The 16061-nt window shown below is 40.2% G+C and overlaps 2 protein-coding genes and 1 long non-coding RNA gene across 4 annotated transcripts in view; 1 reads left to right on the top strand and 2 right to left on the bottom strand.

The window, feature by feature from the left end:
- Nucleotides 1–5132, top strand: part of AKT3 (AKT serine/threonine kinase 3) — a 109625-nt gene extending 104493 nt beyond the window's left edge. Inside the window, exon 16 of the mRNA XM_083604323.1 lies at nucleotides 54–5132. The gene's annotated coding sequence lies outside the window, so the exon portion shown is untranslated. The remainder of the gene's footprint in view (nucleotides 1–53) is intronic.
- Nucleotides 3071–7271, bottom strand: LOC310758305. Its single transcript, XR_014545692.1, has 2 exons — nucleotides 5604–7271; nucleotides 3071–5565 (listed from the first exon to the last, which is right to left on the bottom strand). It is a non-coding gene; the product is annotated as an uncharacterized lncRNA (long non-coding RNA).
- A 1929-nt stretch (nucleotides 7272–9200) lies between these two features.
- SDCCAG8 (SHH signaling and ciliogenesis regulator SDCCAG8) overlaps nucleotides 9201–16061 on the bottom strand; it is a gene marked incomplete at its 5' end in the record, with an annotated part of 94311 nt that continues 87450 nt past the window's right edge. For both annotated transcript variants that reach the window (XM_083604262.1, XM_083604263.1), the window contains one exon: nucleotides 9201–10409. In XM_083604262.1, coding sequence (XP_083460388.1) covers nucleotides 10256–10409 — 154 coding nt within the window. In that variant the 3' untranslated portion in view covers nucleotides 9201–10255. The remainder of the gene's footprint in view (nucleotides 10410–16061) is intronic.

Here is a 16061-nt window from a genome sequence, read left to right as displayed (position 1 = left end):
TGGTCTTTAAGGTGCTACTGGAAAGAAAAAAAATTTTTTTTGTTTGTTTTAAGTATCATAATGTTGATCTTCAAGTAATCTGTTCTCCAGTGCATTTATGGCATCACAAAAAAACAGTCCAGCTCTTCCTGGCATCTTCAGAGCAGGGGTAGCTAGCAATGGAAGGTTTGGGACAGGTTTTGACAGGTGCAAATAGTTTCTTATTTGTCAGGAGATTATACATATCTATATGACTGCTGTCCTGAATGTTTGGTGGGGTGCAAGCTTAGGAAAACCATGGAAGATTTGCAGAGTTGCCCTTTTGGCTGTCATGTGGGCACGCCTCTTTCACAATTCAGCATAGGTCATAGTATGGAGAACTTAGGTTTATCCAAAGTTGCAAAGAGATCAACACCAGGCTGAAATCTAGCCACTAACTGGAGACTAGGAAACAATAGTCTCTTCAGCTTGTTCCATAGTCCCTGCCACCGTCACTCTTCCTCTGTACTATGTACTAAGAAGACGCTGCTTTGGGTTCCTCACTTGACCCAATTTTCCCTGCCGTCTCATTAATTGACAGGAGGATCTGGAGGTGAGGAAGGTGCAGGGAAACCTCCTCCTCACAATACTACAGAGGAGAATGCCATAGAAATTTCTATCTAGTCACATTTCTCTAATTTATTACAAATTAGCCCACAGAATTACATATGTTCTTAGACTATACAAGGCATAAGTTTTGGCATGTTAATTAATAGTCTTGTTCTGACTATTTTGGTCAGCTCAAGAAGGCTCCAAATAGTGTCACAAATATTTTAATAGGGTCACCTGTCAGGTCGGGTCATTGTTGTTGTATTCCACATTGTGCAAGTGGAAGTCTGACTTGAGCTTTCCTCTGCCTTGGGCTCGGATGTGGCAAGAACTGAACTGTGGCAGCAGTGAACTTCCGCTTGCATAAGGTTGGCTACAGCCCTCTGTAACCCATGTTGTTGGCCTGATGAGCAGAAGAATTAAAGGTGGCTCGATATTTCAGGTCAGCTGTCTGCATTTACTGTATTGTTTGCATATAGAACTTTGTACCTTTAAGTTACATTTAATGTGGGGAGGGAAAAGAAAGCAAAAATGATATTTGAGTTCATGTTCCTACATCGAATGACCCTTTGGAGGTTGAGAGAAAACTTCAATTCATACTCATAAATCAATCAAAGCTGCAGCTAAAATACACTCTTGAAACCTCTCTTCTGCTTCGTCACAGCTTCCTCTTGAGTTTGGCTAGACTTTGACAGGAGTTTGAAAAAAACATAGTACATTTCAGACTTGTTGACTCCAGCTTGTACTGGCTTCCAAGACATCGTGTGTGCCCTCTTGTACTGCAGCCACCTTTGAGGAAATAGGTCATTTCTATTTATGTTTTGGCAGTTTTGCACACAAACTTTGCTTTCCACACTAACAATTCTTCCAAAACATCTTTGCTAATCGCAGAGCCTCTATTCCAGTATTGTTTTATAAAACTTTCAAATGGTTTTTGTTTGTTTGCTTCTTGAAGCTGGCAGTTCTTGCACAGGCCATGTGCTTTTTCCTAGAGTACAAACGTAAGGTTTTTCCTTACTAACTGCAGGGTCTCTATATTACACCTCAATGTACACACTTTGCTGCTACTGTTTGTACCGTCTACAGTAGAATTTCCTTATCTTGCTCCTGGTATAGTGCATTACAGGCAAGCATGAAATGTAAAGTATTTATTTAAATAAAAACTCAAAAATGGTAATTGAATTACCTCCCTGTAGCTTTAGAGTTTGTGAAATTTCTTGACCTTGCTAGTTCTTTCATTAGACCCATGACAGATCTAGTCCTATGGTTAAGGACATTAAGCAGACACTAAAAAATCCAAGAAACCGTATTACTGTTGGTCATACTTAAACTGTTTATTTCCTTAAGCATATGACCCACAAGGATGTGAAATAACAACAGCCGTTTTTGTACACTGTACATCCTTAGTATTTTTACACATATATGATAGGGATGCACATTATTTTCCTTCGTAAAGACAGCTTAAATAAAGCACTATGTCAATCTGCTACTTATGTGTTTATTGTTGTTGCTTTTGTTTTTGAGGTGCAAACATGTATAAAGGTTGCAACAAAAGAGTTTTTAGTTTTATCTATGACTTGAGAGCAACTTTATTTCATGAAAATGGTTTTAAAAAGCAATATCTTTGCAATTGCAAATTACTGCAGATATCTTGAGTGCTGTGGTATACTTTAGAAAAGTATATATCGTAATATGCAGCCCATCTAAAAGCAATTCTAAAATTTTATTCTGATGTGTGTACATTCTCATCATATCTGTGATAATTGACAGATAATGCTATGTGCATTGTTAGCTGATTTCAATTTTTTATGTTTATTGGAAATTTACTATAACTTGCTGCCTTCCTTTATGGAGGTTTTTTCTTTTCAAACAGTTGAAAATTCCATAACTAAAATCATACACCAAGTGCTAGTGATGCGCAAGATACTCACTGTCCAAAAAAACCCACAGTCCAGGTAATATGGGGGGAAATAATAAAGAATTGGAAGAGTACACAAAAAGATGCATGGCTTATTATAAAGTTTGTAGATAGACATAATGAGGAGGACGATAATGAGTAGAAGGGCTATTAAGGGACAAAAAGAATTTGTAAGAGTTTATTTTAGGAAAACATTCAAGGTGTAAAAGGATAGAGAAAGTGCAAAATGAAAGATTCTAGGCAAAGGCTATGGATGGGAACTTGGAGAAGAATGAGAAAGTAAGGTTATGGAGAGCATAAAAGACCAGAACAAGAATAAGTGGGGTGACAAATGAAATTATTGTACGAAAACTGATAATTCTGACAATGCTTGCTTTTCCAAGACTGTAGAAAACAGTTATAAGTTTAGTTGAAGATGTGGAACCATCTTGAGAAATGCATCGATTCCAACAAGGCAGAAGTATAAAAACTAAACATTTTGTTGTGTTTCCATATCATATGAGAATACACATGGTATCTATCATGTGTTTGGTCTGTGAGGTCCAGAAATAATTTGTGATCTTTAGAATTCATTTCAAAGTTTACTGATATTTACATAATTATTTTAATGGAACAGGTTATATTTCTACAGACATAGTAAAATAGATAAGTGATACAATGTATAAACCTCCAAATTATTAAAATATTGAGACTGTAGTAAATAATTTTGCTATGTTAAATTCGGTTAATTAAATTTCTCTTACACTTTTCGTTTAGAATCAAGAGGTCTTACAGTAGAATTAGATAAAAAAACAGCAAAACAATAACAATATAAAAATTCCATAAAATGATACCAACCTTCTCACATGTGAAGAAACAAAATCAACAGGAACCCTGAGCACAGTACATTTCAGCCAGCAATTCCGTTTTGAATGTTGTGGGCACTTCACTCATAATGTAGAACGTGTAAACATCTTAACAAAACCTAGCCATCACACAATTGACTATCCATATTTTTTCTAACTGTCTGAGATTTGTGCATCTGTAGCATAACCTACATTTTGTGTTGCCTTACTATCGCTATCTGATAGCCAACACAGTAACTAAAAATTCCAGGCTTGACCGGCGATGGACAGTTACCACTCTTAAAAGTAGTGTAGCTTATATCTCAATGCCACCCACCCTTTGAATTGATTCACTGACTATTGTACAGTATTTTTGTCTCTGGCATTATCACTTTCAGTTTTAGATAGTTACAACATCAACTAGCCCACCTGAAATGGAAATAAGAACATTAAAACACTAATAATAAAATATTCCAACAAAAATTTTAATGTTCACACCAACCTCAAACATACTCCCACACCATGTTGGAATGTCCAATTTACAAGATGGCTCCACATTTGAAATTAATTGCAAAACTGATATATATGATGCTGAAGAAGTAAATGATCTATCACTGGCTAGAAAGAGAAACCATTCCTAAGGATGAGGGGTAGCCAATGGAAGAACCAGAAATGTAGTTGGATGGGCGGCCTGTAACTAGTCATTGATAATTCTGACGGAGTTTTGGTCAGAGTGAAAGCAATCAGGATTGGGGAGGGGGAAGACAAGTAGAGTCTACACTAGTCAAAGTGAGAAGTAACTAAGGCATAAACAGGCCTTTTGGCTGGCTCGCACATTCTTGTTTATCAATTGATCTCATTGGGTTATTACTCTTAAGCTGAATGTGTGGATTGTCTCCATTGATATGCATTGTATTTGAGTTGGCATCTATGTGAGGTGGTTGATCTGTGATGTCATGGTGGTAAACAGACGGCATCACTTGACAGCACGTTCAACAGTCAATGACTGCAGCATATGCAGTTGGTTATGTAAGGCAGACATCTAGCAGGGTGGCAAAATGGAAGAATAGGAAGTTTAGCAGTAGAATGCTTTAGAAGACCAAGAGAAAGCGAGAGAGTCAAAGGCTCTGTTACTGTTCAGTGAATTTATAGGAAGTTAGTTGATACCAGTGGAAAGAGAGGAGTTTGTGCAGAAACTTCCACACCTGCTACATTATGTGTAAGTAATGTCAAGTCACTGGAAAGATGATTGACAAGAGCTAGAAAGCTAGTTAACTTAAAAGAGAGGGGGATAAGGATGAGAAGGCAGATAGCGAGATTAGATGAGATGGAACAAACTGTTAAGAAGAGCACAGTGATAAAGAGTTGTGTTCCAGGAGGAAGGCAGGTGGTTATGCATGTGCTGAACTTCCCATTGAAATCAATGGGACTACACACCTTAAACTTTGTCTGGATTGTGCCTTAGTTATATGTGTTCTCTCTATTGTTCTCTATTAAGTCCTTTTTGATGACAGGAGGCAGAAATAGTGTGGAACTCGTCCTCTTAAACATGTAGATTGAAATTGAGCTCTAGAATTTGTTTTGAGTTAATACTCGAGAGAATTCTAATAATTGCATAGCTGTTTGCTTTAGCCATTTTTAATTTTTATTTTTGTAAAATGACATAGCTTACACGTCTTCTGTTTACTTCTGTCAAGCATGTACACCTTTATTTATTTGGCTTGTTTTTCTTAAACCCACCCTGTTGCTTGCTGAAAGCGCAGGGTGGATAACATTAAGAAACATTTTAAAACATGTATTTAATAAATATTTATTATGTATTTCTAAGGTTGAAATGAAATTATTGCCTTGGTAATCAATATTCAAAGCAAACATGTTGTCAGTCTTTAGGTTTGTTACCAAAATATCTAAAACATTGAGGATCGAAGACTTTGATTCTGAACACGGTTTAGTGTCCATCAGTAACACCTGCTGATAAATATTCTTTGCCAGGATTCTTACAATTAGTTATCGGAGATAAAAATATTACTTGGGGAAATTAATAACTTTCATTTTAATATTTATTAAAAAATTAGCTTTTTAAAAATGACATGCAACCCAGAACTTGCTGCTTTGCCACTGGATAAATGTTCCTCTGTCAGCCTCTTCGGTTTGGTACAGATTGAATATATTTAAGAGATTTGGACTGTCTACTCTCCTTCAATGAACTCACATACTGTTCCTCATCTCCCTTTGACTCCCCCTGTCCAGTGCTGACTGCTTGGCATTATGTCTGCACTAAGCTAACAATTAACTACTGCTAGCCTTAAACCAGATTTTGATGTTAAGTTTGGAAGCTGATTTCAAATTCTGATTTAACTAATTAGTGATGAAATCAGTGCAGACTTAATCTAGCGCAGACAGAGGGAGAGAAGTAGGAGCACATAAGCCAGAAGCAAAAGAAGTATGTGATCTTGAAGAGCTCTTCTGATATCTTAACCAAGACAAGAGATTGTTTGCGCCAAGTGTTTATGCAACACCATGTATATAGAAAGCAGTTTTGGTACGCAAACATGCTGATGGCTCGGACAGCTGCTACAGGCATCTATAGGAGAAGCCTCCTTCTAGTCATGCTTCTTGCAAGGAGAAAGCTGCTACTTAGGTTGCCCAAGAATCACCATTGCAGCACCTTTGATTTTTCCAGTAGACAGGAGGAACGGCTGTTTTTGCCTGAAGTTGTGAAGGGGAAGTACAGAAGAAAAACAGCTGACACCAGAGAAACTATGAAAGTAGTCTTGCAGCTTCTTCTTTACCTCTCTAGTGTGGCTCAAATCTTGCAAGAAAAGAGAAGGCCGTAGCAATATTCAGCAGCCATGGCCAATAGTGGTTCCTTCTTAAGCGATCTCTCTTATTAATTCATCAGATAAGGAAGAGGTAGATGGAGGGACATCAGCATGTGCTTGCTGTGGTTGATGGATGCCACAGGGATGCAGAAGTTTGCAAGGTCCCTTCTAAGGACCAAACTTAGATGCACTGCAGCAGACCCATTTCTTTAAATGCAGCTCTGTACCGAGCACATACAAAGTGAGGAGGTGGTCTAATTTAAAGAGCAAAAGGGAGTCGCTTTCTACTCGGCAACACTCTCTCAGACAACTAACAGTTTTTACAGAATGTCTTTGTGGTGCAACAAGAGAATTACAAACAGGGCAAGCTCACCTTCCGAGACAGGTATTTACAAGCTTCAGCGTCAATACCAGCCCTGGTTGGACTGCAGAGAGATAAGCCACAGGCTGGGAAGTGAAGGTTTAACACCTTGGCACTCGCATGCCGTATTCTTTAAATTGAACCCCTACCCTCCTGGCTTTGGAGGGGAGTGGCAGCAACAAAGATTGTGACCATTATGCTTTTTGGCCCCACAACACTATGAACCAGCACTAAGGAGATACCAGTCTTAAACCAAAGAGTCCTGAGGTATAAAAGTGAAGAACATTTCCATGTAAGTATATTTAGCAGGAAAAAATATTCAGTTCAGGATGATTGGTGTTATTTGTGGGAAAGGAAAATTCACTGCAGTGGGACCATTTATAAATCCATGAGAAAGATCACCACCAGTATTTCATTTGCGCAGTAGTATTGTTTAAATGATATCTATCCATCTCAGATGCTTACTGAAGTCCTCAACAACTTTGCAACATGGTTGTCTTACTGTAGCAAAATCCTGCAGCTGAGGTCATGGGATCAATATATACACCTTTAAAAGTTTCCTGTCTCTGAACCATAATAAAATTTGATTTTGAAAAACATTTTATGTTCTTATTTTTGGAAAAAGTTTTGAAATCTCAAATGGATCATAAAATAAATATAGTTCTAATACACAAAGGCTATGTTTCAGGTGCTTAGTAAATTATTAAATGACACAAGCTTCTAAATCAGGGGTCAGCAAACTTTTTCAGCAGGGGGGCAGTCCACTGTCCCTCAGACCTTGGGGGGGGGCAGACTATGTTTGGGGGGGTGAACGAATTCCTATGCCGCACAAATAACCCAGAGATGCATTTTAAATAAAAGGACAAATTCTACTCACGTAAAAACACACTGATTCCCGGACCGTCCGCGGGCCGGACTTAGAAGGCGATTGGGCCAGATCCGGCCCCCGGGCCTTAGTTTGCCTACCCATGTTCTTAATAAATAACATGTTATCTGTGGAAGATACACTTGTGTGCCTTGCTTAAAGGTTGACAAAGACATGTATGTTGTGACATACCTATTTAGAACAATTAAAGATCACCTCTCCAAGCCATGAGGCAACTTCCAGCAAAAAATCCAGAAGTAGCAATAAAAGCAATATACCACAGAAATGAGCCAACAATGCTCTTTCCCCTCCCTGCCATCCGCTTCTCAAAAGATGGATGCTTTGTACCTTCTGTCAAAAGTTGTAAAACCAGACCAGTTTCTAACCTTGCTAAGGAAGTTGCTCTGCAACCCTGAAGCAATTGTAGCCCTTCTCCTTATCTAGAATTTGATAAGGGGCAAGCAATAAATGTTGGAAGTTAAAAATAATAATAAGTTGAGTGGGGGCAATAATAAGTGGGGGTGCAAACTATTTTAAATTAGGGTAGCGTTAAGCATTCAAAGTAAGTGCAAGAGAAAGTGACCTGTGCTTCCCCTCTGTATGCTTCCAAGTTCTCACCCAAAGCAGGGGAAGGTGATGGTGTCACATCCCCTGCAATGGAATTTATGGGTAACTTCCCAGAAATAGATCCAGACGTATTCTTGGGTGAGGAAGAACAAGCAGCCTTGAATTTTCAAAAAGACCGAACCACTTCACAAAATCTGCAGACAGGGATGACTTGCTTCCAGAGCAACAAGATAAGTTTGCAAAGATTTAATTATTTAAGAGCTTCAGGTCAACAAGCTGAAATTGGATACAGTATTTTCATCTAATGAAGGCTGTTTTCCAAGTTAGCTTCAGCCGCTCAGTGTCGCAGCTGTAGCGCACTGGGTAACTAAAAGAGAAAAACCAAAGATTGACTTCTGTCACTTGCAAGAGCACCAAGTGTTTATTTATATTGCTTTCTTCCTGTGGTTAAGGTCTCAAAAGAAAGGTTCACCAATTGTGGAGAACATGGCACTGTTGTGTAACAAAAAATTGTTTCAAAGGCGTGTAACATGCATAAGCTGACCATTTGAGAGGCAAAAAGCATCTGTCATGGCAATACTTCATTCTGGAAAATCAAGGTTTCAATGAGTTCTAAACACTGTTCGTGTTTAGCAGAAAATAACAGAGCCCTTGCTTTGAAGGCACATTTGGTTCCCTGCCTCTTATTTTCTTAGATATGGCAGGTTTGTGCAAAAATACAGTTTACTGTGAATTTAATCAGATTACAAGGGATGGGCCGCTGTATCAAGAGGAAGCCGCTTTATGCTAAGACAAGGTCCCTTTCACACAAGAAGAGGGGATCCACACACATCCCACTACCATTCATACATTGTCATTTATAGTGCATGAAGGGGGTGGGGGAATGATGTTCATATGGGGTTTATATGTGGCTTTGGCTGACCCACCACTGACTTCCCCACACGGGTAACCTTTCCAGGCATGTGACCCTGAAGCTGGAAACATTTTCCCAGCTCCATTTTGGCATTTCTGTACAACCAGTAAGGACTAGCAGAGAAACTGTTGATTATGCTCAATCATAATTGATCCTCTAATAGTGACCCCTGGTGGTGAATGATGGCAGAACTGGAACCTTCTGGCCGTAAAGCCCAAGAGGCTGTGTGGTTTAGACCACAGCGCCACCCGCTCCCTTGTTGTTTAGTAAGAAGGACACATCATGCAGTAGTTGATTTTGTTTATGACAACTGACCATATTGTTAACGGCGATTTTAATATATGTGTGCAGTTTCAAAAGAAGGACCTTAAATATTTTTTATTTGAAATATATGAATAAAATATAAACTTAAAACTCATCTCAAATTCAGTAGAGAAGGGAGATAGGGTTGCAGGTAGAGAGGGGAGGGGTGGGAGAGACATTTTACCATTTATCAAGTCACATGTGTGTGCCAGCACCTTAATTTTTACCAGCTCAGGTAGTAATTTTATGATTTTTATAAGAAGCAGCTCTTTTATAAAAAGAAGGTTGCGTATATTCCATATCTAGTCAGACTTCAGAATAGATAGCACAAGGTTTCTGTTATTTGCCCCATGTAAGGAAAGAACACTTTGTTAGTCATACACAATAATTTTAAACAACCCATAGTTTCTTGGTTCAGATGACCAAAGCACATGTGACAGCTTCTGAACTCCTCAAAGGAAGAGAGAGCACACAAGCTCAAGACTCGCTACAACTGGATCATATCATGTTCAGCTATAGTGCCAAGTGCACCCACCAGTACTTCTTATGGCAGCTGCAAAAAATCGCAGCAATTATCTCCTCCAAAATCCACAACGTATGAGAGAGTTTGTTCCTCCTGCACTGAGCCTGCCCCCTAAATCATGCCCCAATTTCACAGGGTACCAGAACTGGACACCCACTGCCCCTCTCTTTTGTGCAAATAGCACACCTCTCTGAACAAATGCAACATGTTGTGCCTTTTTTCCTCATGGGTGCGAGTCTAGTTGGGATGCCTGCTATTTTCACAGTGGCGGCCATTTTGTGTTCTTAAATGCGCCAGTGCCTTTTTGTAACTGGCACCTACAGCACTCTTTCCAGTGCTCACTGGAAATGTAATGTCCAAATATGGCTGTGGTTTTTTTTATGACAGCTGAACCTTCAAATGAGCTCTTCTTCTAGGGAAGGAGAAAGGGCAAAAACTGGGGAAGTAGAGGGAAGCTTAGAGTGTCCAGATCAACAACTGTATGAAGGTGATGATTTGAATTTGCATTCACAGGATTCAGATGTTGAAACTGGATTGGACCGGTTCTTTTGTTTTAGTCACTGGTGGTCAAGCGTTTTTCTCTAGCTTTTATTCATTTTTTCCTGGTTCTGAGTGGTACCTGAATCCTCAGGAACTCCACCTCCTCAGTAAGCATCTGCCTCTCCTTGTACAGCTCATTCTGCTTGTTCAGTAACTCCACTAGCTGCTGGGCAGTAGTCTGGCAATGCTTGTCAAGCTGCTGTAACCTGGAAAAAAACAGATAAAAAGAGGTTGCTCTGATGGGGCAGTTATGGGAGGGAATGACCCAAGGCTTCTCCAGAAGTGAAGCGCATGGTAGAAGCTGTCCTTTAGGTATACATTCTTCCCCTGCACAGACACATTGTCAAGTATTTTTATTTTTAAATTAGAAATCTTATCTGTAAGAATTCACAAAATTACCTTTGCCAATATGTATCACTGGCAGGGCCATATTAAGCCATTTCGAGGCCCCAAGCACTTAATATTTCGTTGTCCCCATATATATATAATTCAAACTACAAAATATTTTTTGCTTTTCAAAGTGAAACAAAACCGACAGTAACATGGAAAATAATGTTTGTTGTTAATCACACTATATACATGACAGTCAACTGTCACTCACTTTTTACATATTGCCTTAGAATCGGTCACAAATAAAATGAAACTCTGGGTAATTTCATTGTGGGTTGACACAACAAATGCTTCCAAAATCGATGTGGTTAATATTTTGCTCCCTCCAAATAATTACCTCCAAAATTCGCACCAAGGCCTTTAAAAACCTCTAAATTTGGAGACACCCCCCAAAAAAACTCACTCTCAGTGGACGACTGAATGGGAGAACCAACATGACCAAGATAAGAACCATCATGTGAGCTCAGGGGACTCAAGTTACCACACTTTATTTCTGTTGTATTTCCAAAATTAATGTATATCATTAATCTCTATTATTACTATTTTATTATTACTAAATTCATTTATTGTAGGAGCCTTTTTTGTGGAACCTGGTTCAGTTGCACCATATTATCCATGGTAAATCCGACAATGGAAAATTTCTGTGGTGCCCCCTTCCCTTGATGCTTATTTTTGATTAATGGTTATCCCAGCCCTGATCATTGGTAGAAAACCACCTCATAATACGAAGTGTATGCATAGTCCTACTCAGGGACATGAAAGATACCTCAAATATTACTAATACCATGTCTCATAGCTTCATAGGTTCCACCAATGAATTACCAGACTTATTAACATACATTCTCTCTCTCTCTCTCTCTCTCTCTCTCTCTCTCTCTCTTACTCTTTCTCTCTCTCTCACACACACACATATTGTCATTCAATTGACACCAAACAGGAATTCCCAACTGTGTCCACTGATTACACAATTTGCAGAATGTGTAAGGTCAGCAAAGCATGTCCCGTTTAAGAGTGATTTACTGAGTTTACAGACCTCCGTTATGCATTAAGTACTCAGCATAAAGAGTCATAAAATATGTCTACAGACATACCTATCAGCATATATCCACCTATCCCCCTTCTGTCTCACTAAAAAGTAAATTTAGACTTAGAAAGTTGCAGCCACATAGCCTGACCCCCTTCCGGTTCAGCACTTTCCTGAGCAAATAGTAGCAGAACCTGGGAATGGAACTGCTGAGTCACAAATGCAACAACTTGCCTTCCTCTCCCATCCAAGTACTTATATCACATCCAATCTAAAGAGGCACTTGACACAGATGGGAAAACCAGATCCCCCTGCCCCCAATCTTTATTTACACAGCTGGAGCAGGAAGATAAATGGCATGTAAGCTAGGGTCTAGACCAGGCATAGGCAAACTCAGCCCTCCAGATGTTTTGGGACTACAGTTCCCATCATCCCTGACCACTGGTCCTGCTTGCTAGGGATCATGGGAGTTGTACTCCCAAAACATCTGGAGGGCTGAGTTTGCCTATGCCTGGTCTAGACTGTATTACTATATATGATAGTAGATTTGGGTCCTTCCGTGCTACTACATGTAGATAGCATCACACACAAGAGAAAAGTATTGGCAGGCTTTACAGATACTCCAAAATCTTTAGTGAGGAAAAAGTCTACAGGGGAAAAACAAAAAAACCCACCCCTCAAACAGTCCTATAATAACTCAATGGCATGGGATGTCGAATACATGAGAGTAGCAACTTGGTGGAAGGCAGGTAGTGATGGACTAGAGTGGCTAGAACAGAGAAGCATAACGTATAAAAGTGAGAAATAACTATCTTATTGTCTGAAATGGCCACTTCCTGGTTTACACTGAGAAGCTATTTTAAATTGATGCCCATGAGCATTAATGGAGAACAATCAAATAATTTAATGTAGCTGGGATTGGACACAGGTGCGCGTGCACGCGCGCGCGCACACACACACACGCTCTCTCTCCAACAAAAATGATACTGATGAATGGCAGGGCAAGGAAAGAGAGATAGAGGAATGAAATCAAGGAGAAGGGGAAAGAGTGCTTGGAATCCTGCGCTCTGCAGCATGCTATCAGAAGGCTTTTTAAATGTGTTTCCCCCCAAAACAAGTGCTTTCCAGTTTTTACTTCTGGAATGTTCTCTTCCTATTCCACCAGCCCAAAGTAAAACTAATCATCTTCCAGAACTGACCGCCATATTGTAAAATTGGTAAATATATGACACGTCACAGCATTGGTTGCAACAGCTCACCTGGCAGGGAGTTCATAATATGTGAAGAGATCCTTTCGCTCTCCAGTTTGCTATAAATATATATAATGAGGTCAGGATTGAGGTGCTAAGCCGGAAGAGAGCAAACGATTACATTATGCATCATTCCAGTACCATCGGATTATGCATGCAACCGATTTCTACTGTACTCTGCAAAGCTGTAGGTGCCATAGCAGTGAGATTGAATTACAGCAACTGGCAGCAGCTAAATCACCAAATCCAATATCCACGCTGCACTTACTGGCACACATCTTAATTAGGTTTTAATATAAGTAATCTGATAACTACTCCTGGCTGGCTATTGCTGAACTGTCAGCACTGAAAGCTTTGTTATTTAGCCACTCTTCCCGTATATGGTGGCAGCCTCCCTACTGACCCTTGTCAAAGAACCCCATCTGCTGGTTACCACGGTAACTGAAAGAAACCAATTGAGCTGAACAGAAAGACTCAGAAGAAAGTCGGCAGCCAAAGGAATTCTGCAAAAAGGCAATAAACCACTTAGGAAAAGAGAGCCCACATTTCAATATTAGATCTTGGAGGGATAACGCAGCTGCGTGACTTTGCAGGTGAAGTCAAACGCTGGAGAAAATAGCTCCCCCTCCATCCGAGAGAGTTTAAGTGATTTGAAAGTGGGAAGAAGGAATCTTCTGAGAATTCCTTGCACACTCATCTATGGTAAACTGGTCTTCCCAGGTTTTCTTCATGCAGTGGGTACTTAAAAGTATTGACTTCGTTGCCACAGGAGGCAGTGAAGGCCACCAACTAGGAAGGGTTTAAGAGAGGATTAGAAAAATTCACAGATGATAAAGGTATCAATGACTACTAGCCATGATGCCTATGCTCTGTCTCCATGTTGGGAGGCAGTAATGCTATCCATTCTTAAGAAAATCAGCCCTGAGTGCTCACTGGAAGGACAGATCGTGAAGCTGAGGCTCCAATACTTTGGCCACCTCATGAGAAGAGAAGACTGCCTGGAAAAGACCCTGATGTTGGGAAAGATGGAGGGCACAAGGAGAAGGGGACGACAGAGGACGAGATGGTTGGACAGTGTTGTCGAAGCTACCAGCATGAGTTTGACCAAGGGAGGCAGTGGAAGACAGGAGGGCCTGGTGTGCTCTGGTCCATGGGGTCACGAAGAGGCAGACACGACTAAACAACTAAACAACAACAATGCTTCTGAATACCAGTTGCTGGAAAGCGCAGGAGGGGAGAAGGCTTCTGTGCTTGGATCCTGCATGCTGGTTTCCCACAGGCATCCTGTTGGTCACTGTGAGAACTGGATGCTGGACTAGATGGGCCATAGGCCTGACGCAGTAGACTGTTTTTATGTAGTGTTTAGAATAATAGAATTGGAAGGGACCCTGAGGGTCATCTAGTTCAACTCCCTGCAATTGTGGAATCTCAGCTAAAGCATCCATGACAGATGGCCATTTAACCTCTGCTTTAAAACCTCCAAGGAAGGAGAGTCCACAACCTCCTGAGGGAGACCATTCTACCGTTAAGCTGCTCGTAACAGCAGAATGTTCTTCCTGGTGTTTAGTCAGCATTTCCTTTCTTGTACAGTGGTACCTTGGGTTACATACGCTTCAGGTTACAGACTCTGCTAACCCAGAAATATTACCTCGGGTTAAGAACTTTGCTTCAGGATGAGAACAGAAATCGCGCAGCAGCAGCGGGAGGCCCCATTAGCTAAAGTGGTACCTCAGGTTAAGAACGGACCTCCGGAACGAATTAAGTTCTTATCCCGAGGTACCACTGTAAGTTGAAGCCATCGGTTTGGGTCCTAGCCAAGCAGGAGAAAACAAGCTTGCTCCACCTTCCAGAAAACCTGCAGTGCCCACCCCCCACAAAATCTTTCCATATCATAAAACCTTATTACTGTGGTGGCTGCGTTGGGAATAATGTGGGGAAATGACAGTGCTCTCTGCTGACTGATTTCAGTTCCAGGAAGACGCCAGCCCTCTTGACCTCTGAATACTCAAGCTAAACACTAAATAATTCAGTCCCTTTAATAGGCAAAGAGCTTTGCAGTGCGTATTCCATTCATTCTTTTAACACTCCCGAAGTTCCCAAATCACCCGAGATGTGTCACCATTTAGGGCTTCACACATTACTGTGTTTTTTTCTCCTGCTTGGAGTTCTCTTTGTGTAGAAAAATATGAGTTTATTGGAATGTGCGAAGCACAGCATGTTTTTGGCACTGCAAATTCACGGATGGGCAACAGAGGCATGCAGAAGCAATCCAACCTGAGTAGGAAAAACAGTTGTGCTTCACTTTACAGTACACTACAAAAATATTGTTTCTATGTGAGAAAATGGTAATCTGTGAAGTTAACACAGCAATTAACTGAAATGCCAGGGGGTGTGTGTGTGTGTACGTATGCATTATCTTCATTTGATAACTACAGCATTTTGTGGTGACTTCTATGTATGAATGAGCCATTACGGGTCAAAAAACCACAGAAAGAACTTTAATATCACCCCACACATTTGAGACATAACTGAATCAGTTCACTTCAGCTGCTGGTCATCAAGCAATGTATATCAGTGTGAAGCAGTCCTATGCAATGTTTAAATTTATGACAAATGATTAAATACTGTTAAATGAAATAGAACTAAGGCTGCATCCTTTGCACAAATATCTGGGAATAAGCCCCATAAAACATAGTGACCTCACTTTTAAGGAAACATGAATAAGTAATTCTAACTACATTTAATTTTGTAAGCCTCTCTGCTAACTCCCTCACATCATAGATATGAAGAGGAGTATTTAGTCAAAACACAGTTCTTTCCATCAACATCTTTACTTTTATTTGTACTTAGAAAAATGCATAAAAATCTGATGATATTGCCAAAACAAAAACTGACAAGACCCAACTCAAAACTGAAGAAGAAATCCCATTCTATTAACCTATGCTGGAGTTTCCTGAACATCATCACAAATAGGGTTGGTGATGTTGCTGTCTCCAATTCTCTGCATTGTGGTTTCCTCACAAACTAATATTTATCTATCAACACTGTGGATATTAATATCAGTTTCCAAGAGCTCTTCACATCAAAAAAACTGTAATTATAACAGGGTATTGCTGGGGCTGAGTAGAGGTAGGCCGGAGCTAGCTCAGTTCCCAACAGGCTGGGCAAGACTCAGCCCTTGCCCCAGAGGGGAT

The sequence above is a fragment of the Podarcis filfolensis genome (genome assembly GCF_964270895.1).
Source record: "Podarcis filfolensis genome assembly, chromosome: 3".
Lineage (NCBI taxonomy): Eukaryota > Metazoa > Chordata > Lepidosauria > Squamata > Lacertidae > Podarcis > Podarcis filfolensis.
This window is presented reverse-complemented; position numbering and strand designations above follow the sequence as displayed.